This window comes from Dipteris shenzhenensis, chromosome 7, assembly GCF_047967505.1.
Source record: "Dipteris shenzhenensis isolate YYH24624 ecotype China chromosome 7, Dip_SZ_1.0, whole genome shotgun sequence".
In the NCBI taxonomy this organism is placed as follows: Eukaryota; Viridiplantae; Streptophyta; class Polypodiopsida; order Gleicheniales; family Dipteridaceae; genus Dipteris; species Dipteris shenzhenensis.
In genome coordinates, this window is record NC_141602.1 from 30173062 (window position 1) to 30178847 (window position 5786).

Genomic DNA, 5786 nt, shown 5'->3' on the forward strand with positions numbered 1-5786 from the left:
TATCTAACTAAAATCGTAGAGTGAAGATTTCAACTTCGTACTAATTGAGTAGCGTTCGATTGAACGCTCTTCCACCAAAATGAGACTAGTGACTGCCCAACATCAAACCAACGATAGAGGGTTTTCCTCCACTTAGAAAAATTCTTAGAAGAAAGGAATCACAAAGTGAGTTCCAAGCTATGGTGTATATACAAGCTCAATATAAGAGAGCGAGCATATTACCATGTCTTTACCAACCATGCCTAAACATTAATTGAGTGGGCATAACGAGGATAAAGGAAAGACAAGTAGATAGCCTTCAATTTTCATAAGAATTAACCCACCTTGAATCCCTGGGGACTTTTTAATGTAGAGAACTACCAATCTTAGATCCTAACATTATCATATATATTTTTTCAAGGAGAGTAGATACAATTCTCCATAAGATAAAATCTTGGCCATTGGCTCCATAAGATGATTTCCGTCATAACTATGTTACTATTTACCAAACCTTTTCCTTGTGAATGTACGCCTCAAGTAAATTCTCCTTCCATCAAGATCTCTCGTCCTCAGCGTTGTTAAATACTTGCTCTAACAAAATTTCAGGCCTTCCACTTCCTTCTAGCTTTCTTAGATGTAACGCTTAAACCATGTGGAGACTAAAACATAATATACATCATCTAGAAGGAAACACATTGTATGGACACAGTATTAAAAGATTATCCTATTGATGAGAGGCTCCCGACATTTAGTTCACTTACGTAGCTCTCCAACCCCAAAGTCAACACACCAAATGTCACTGTAAGGTTTAGCAAGAGATGAGCAGGAACAACTTCAGCGCGCAGACAAAGAAATTACGAAATGACGAGATGAAACACCGACTTCCAAAATACTACAGTTCCCGGCCAGCTCAAAACTAAAGAGTCAATGGCCTGCGAGCTCGAAGGATCCCAATGTACGGTTCTAAAAAAATAGGAGAACGCCCTACGCAGCTCCTGCCCTTTGATAGACATACGTAAGACCACACTTGCCACAATAATGCCGGTCGAAGTGGTTGGCCATAAAAGTCCCAGCCCCACATTCATCGTTAGGGCACTCTTTACGGAGGCGCTGCACCTTGCCGGAGTCATCAACCTTGTAATACTGAAGCACTGCGAGTTTCACCTTTTTCTTCTTGTGCTTGAGTTTCTTGGGTTTGGTGTAGGTTTTCTTCTTTCTTTTCTTTGCACCCCCCCTGAGTCTAAGGACCAAATGAAGAGTCGACTCCTTCTGGATGTTGTAATCCGCAAGCGTGCGACCATCCTCGAGCTGCTTGCCAGCAAAGATAAGGCGCTGCTGATCAGGAGGGATACCCTCCTTGTCCTGGATCTTGGTTTTCACATTGTCGATGGTATCCGATGACTCAACTTCGAGAGTGATAGTCTTCCCAGTCACTGCAGACAAACGAGGATGCGAGGCAGATATGAAAAGCCGAGAGGCAAAAAAAAAACTACAAGCACTGCGCAAAAGCGAGGCAAAAACTAAAAAGAGCAGGAATTGGGAAAGGAAACAGGTCAAGAGCAAGAAGAATTACGGGTTTTGACGAAGATCTGCATGTTGAAACAGAAGAGATGCGGAGCTCCAGACACGTTCCTTCGTCGCTCCGACCATGCACAATTTTCAGAAGAAAGAATTTCTTTGTAGCCTTGGCTATTTTGCTTGGCAAATTAGGGTTTTTCCCCTCTTCTCCGCCGTCCGATGGTCGTTCCCCTGGCCGTCCGATCAATCTAGGGTTTCTATGTCTATCTCATTATCTAATATCTATATCTGTACCTGTCTATCTTCTATGGCAATAGAGGATGTCCCGCCGGGTTCATCCCAGCCGCTGTCACAAGATGAATTTCATTCATGTGTCCGGCCTAGGATGTGCGCGGAAAAGGGGGCGAAATTGAAAGTTGAGTAGAGAGAAGAAGAAGAACAAGATGAACAATGTTCGTGTGGCCTGCCTTTTTTTTTTTTGTGTGGGTGGATTATTAGAGGGAAGTATAAATTATTGAGTGGTCTGACCAATATGCATAGTATGTTCCGTGTGTGTTGTTGTTTATCGTTGTCCTTGCCCATACGTGGTCAATAGTGGATCCATAAATTGTTGTTGGTTTAGTAATTAGTTATACCATATTGTTTTGTTGCATTAAATTTAACAATTTGGTTTTGTTTTTGTTGTTTAAGTTGTAGTCAATATTGAATTCGCCTATAGTGTATGTTTCTATGTTTGTTGGAATGTTGTTATATAGTTCTTGCAACATATTTATTAGGGCGTTTGTTTTTACATGTGGTGGTTTGTAAATGTTTATGATAATGAGTTGCCTGGTTGATTTCTTGCAGAGTCGTGACCAGGCATTCGCACACGTCAATGTAAATTGTTTGTGTTTGAATTGGTTGGTATTGTTTCATGAAGTATGTGGTTAGGCCTTGCGCTTGTGTTGAGTTGGTGTTGTCGAAACTTGGTAAGTCAATGTTTTCGGAGTAGTTGTTCTTGGTCTCTTGTAGGCAAAGTATAGATGCTTTCATGATCATGAATGTGTTTATAATGTTGGATTTTTGTTGTTAATGAAAAGAGCGTGTGTTCAAGCTTTGCAACGTCCCTTTGTTGTTCCGTTGAATTGTGGTAATTGCATTTTCAAAATCCCATGCCCTTTTTGTTTGTAGCCTTTCAATCTCTTGCAGGATGACGGGGTCAACTCTTACCATGTTTTGCTCTATTCTGTGTAGTAAATATAAATTTTGTGCACTCTTGATACGCGAGAGGGCTGTGTAGATGAGGCCATGAGCTCGCACATTAGAAGGATTAAATGCTAGTGCATCCATGGTGAGGCCTTGTGCACGATGAATTGTTTTGGCCTACGCTGGTTGTACCGGGAATTGCTTTCTGCATGCACTATTCAAGTGGTTTTTGCCTATTTGGAACTCTCTTGTTATTTGCGTTATTGGTGTCCAGTTCTGTTCGCAGCCACTACTGTATAAGTCGTCGTTTTCTTTGCGTGTTCTTTCTCCAGTTTTTTTGTCTACAAATTCGATCCATATCATTTGCGATTTGTGTTCCATATTTGAACCCTTAAAAGTTCCGTCCGCCCCATTGATGATTCCATCGGCAATGTCCAAGTTTCCTGAGCATATTTCGACAATCATGTCTTGTTTTAGTTTGAGCCCTGCTGTTTCCCTAGGGATTGTTGGGATGTTTATTGTTTTATTGCATGTTTTGTGTTTATGGTCTATTGCTTTCAGGATTTGTGGTATTGTTTGTAATGTTTGGAAGACATAATCGTTGTGCTTATCTTTTTCTACGTTAGTGTAGTATAGGTGTGGTATTTGGTGCTTGTTAGGCACATGTTCAGTGTATCTTTCGTTAAGCAATGCAATATCTTCTTTCGTTTGTTTCCCCACATAGATTTTGTTTAGCAGTTGAAGAAAAGGTCCTTCTTCTTGTCGCATTGGTTGCTGTAATTCATAATATAGGAATTCCACCTCTCAGCATGATTCTAATAGTGTTGTCCCTCTCAAATGCTGCAAGAAAACCCAACTGTCTCTTACAGGACTAACTTGGCATAGATCCCCTACCAGCAAGATGTCAACACCTCCGAAAGGCTCGTCATGGTTGTGTTTTATTTCACGCATGTGCATATCCGCTACTATAAATGTGTTTAGCCCCATCAAAGAAATCTCATCTATTACAAGAAGTTCTACATTCCTGTAAAGGGTGGTAAGCGCTTGTAACTTCTCTACAGATAAGCTAGTGTATGTGGTTGTCAGTAGTGGTAGCATCGTGCTTCCATTAATTCCTCTTGCCGCTTTTCCTGTGTACGCAAGTAGGAGTACATGAGGCAAGTTAGCATTTGTTGTGTCCTTGTGAAGATATGCTTGTTGCAACGCTTGCACAATGAGTAGTGCTATAAAAGTTTTTCCTGAACCGGCATTACCAGAGAGAAACAATTTGATTTTTCTATTTGGATATACCCTTTTTTAAAGCATGATGTCGTCTATGATTTTCCGTTGGTCGTTGTTTGTGTGTTGTAACATGTTGTAGTATACCTCGTTTGGTAGCATTTGGTTGTTGTGTTGTTGCACAAATGTCAACTGTGTTTTCGTGTTTCTTTGTGTCATCTCTTTTGCAAGATCGAACTTTTGCGATTCTGCTGTGATTATTGAAGTGGTTGTCATTGTAGTTGTTTTGCTGGAGTTGTTTGTTGGTTGTAGTGGGGGGTAAGAAAGCATTTTGTTGAAGATGGCCTCGTTTGCGTCAATGGTTTCATTGTTTGCACTGTACATGTCATGCCATGTTTCGATTTGCTCACCAAGTGCATGCTCAGTGTTTGTGAAAGGTAAGTATTGCAAGCAAAGCTCTCTATAATGTTATTCTGGTTTTGTGTTTTTGCTATAGTTGTTGAATCTAATTATTTTTTACCTTTTCCTTACATATACGTCTCCTTTTGGTATTGTGAATGCGCTTGCAAAGTATGCTAAGCATATGTTGCTTCTCTTGCGATAGTGTGTTATGCATGTTGTTTTGAATACTGTTAGTGATACCTGCTTTGACTGCGCCGTTTGTCTCTTTGTCAATTTTGGTTATGTAGGATGTGCAATACGATGCTGCCCCATGTGGGTTTAGCACAAACCGAATATTTGTGTTTGCTTCCCAGAGTCTTGAAATTGTGGGGTTGAAATTGTTTGTGTTGACGTCTTTTGGTTGCCTTTTCAAGAACACGGTTGGTTCAGATAAGTTAGATCTAAGAGCGAGCATAAATTCTTCTTCATGCATGTTTATACAATCCAAGAACATGTTGTACGTTAGTCCTAGTGTTTCTTGTTCTAGTAGTATGGCTGACAATGCTTTAAAGGCTACTCTATGTTTGCTTTTTTGTGCTTCTTCTCCAAGTGGTAGTAGTATCTTTGTCTCCCTCATTGGAGGATGTGGGAATCTGAAATGGCAGGTATTGGTTTTCTTTGTGCATGTTTTCTTGTGGCCATGGTGTTGGGTATCCTCAAGCGTTGCTGTAAGTTGTGAGCTGTCTGTAGTTATATCTTCATTCATGTAATATTGCACTTCTTCGATGGTCGAGCGCCCATATATAGGTGCTTGGTCTGCCCATAGCAACCCATGATCATGCTAGCTTCCACGGTTTTGGAATTCAGTAACGAAAAAGAAATCATTGATTTTGCCAAGGATGTCTTTATCTTGTCGCAATAGGGTTTTAAGTGCCTGAAACTTGTGTGCATAGTATCTTGCAGTTGTTACCAGGTCGAACTTGGGGAGGTCTGCATTGTTTTGTAGTAGTGTGGTGTTATTGTTGTTACTACTTTTGGCTTGTAGTTTTTGTAGACATTCAAGTAATGGCTGCCATCGTTTTCCTGTTGCCAAAAATGTGACGAAGAAGGTGGGGGGCCTGAGTTGTCTTAGCATTGCAAAAGTGTTTCTTTTAAGTTTTTGCTTGTAGTCTGCTGATGTGCGCAATGTGGTGAAGCCTCGGTAACCTATTTTTGAATGCAGTAGCTGTTCAATGTTTGCGTCTACCAAAGCTGTTCTTGCCTGTAAGCAAATTCCCTGGATCTGTCCTTTTCGCCAGCTTGAGCCAACAACTTGCTTTACGAGTACTTTCATTCTCTTGAATAACAAGTTCTCAATTGAGAGTGCAAACCGACGGTCTTTATGTTTCAGTTCCCACTTCACTATGTCTTGGAATGTTTGCACGTGTGTTGTTTCGTACATGCACTTTGCCCCATAAAAAAGTGTCGAGAAAGAAAGTTCTTCGCAATGCTTGTCATAGAGAAGG

At 40.7% G+C, this 5786-nt stretch overlaps 1 protein-coding gene across 1 annotated transcript; it reads right to left on the reverse strand.

The window, feature by feature from the left end:
* Positions 1-841: 841 nt before the first annotated feature.
* LOC147900208 (ubiquitin-ribosomal protein eS31 fusion protein-like) lies at positions 842-1709 on the reverse strand. Its single transcript, XM_087376810.1, has 2 exons — positions 1553-1709; positions 842-1412 (listed from the first exon to the last, which is right to left on the reverse strand). Exons 1-2 carry the CDS (start codon positions 1572-1574, stop codon positions 964-966), a joined length of 471 nt encoding a protein of 156 aa, XP_087232936.1. The 5' UTR covers positions 1575-1709; the 3' UTR covers positions 842-963.
* Between the last annotated feature and the right edge of the window lie 4077 nt (positions 1710-5786).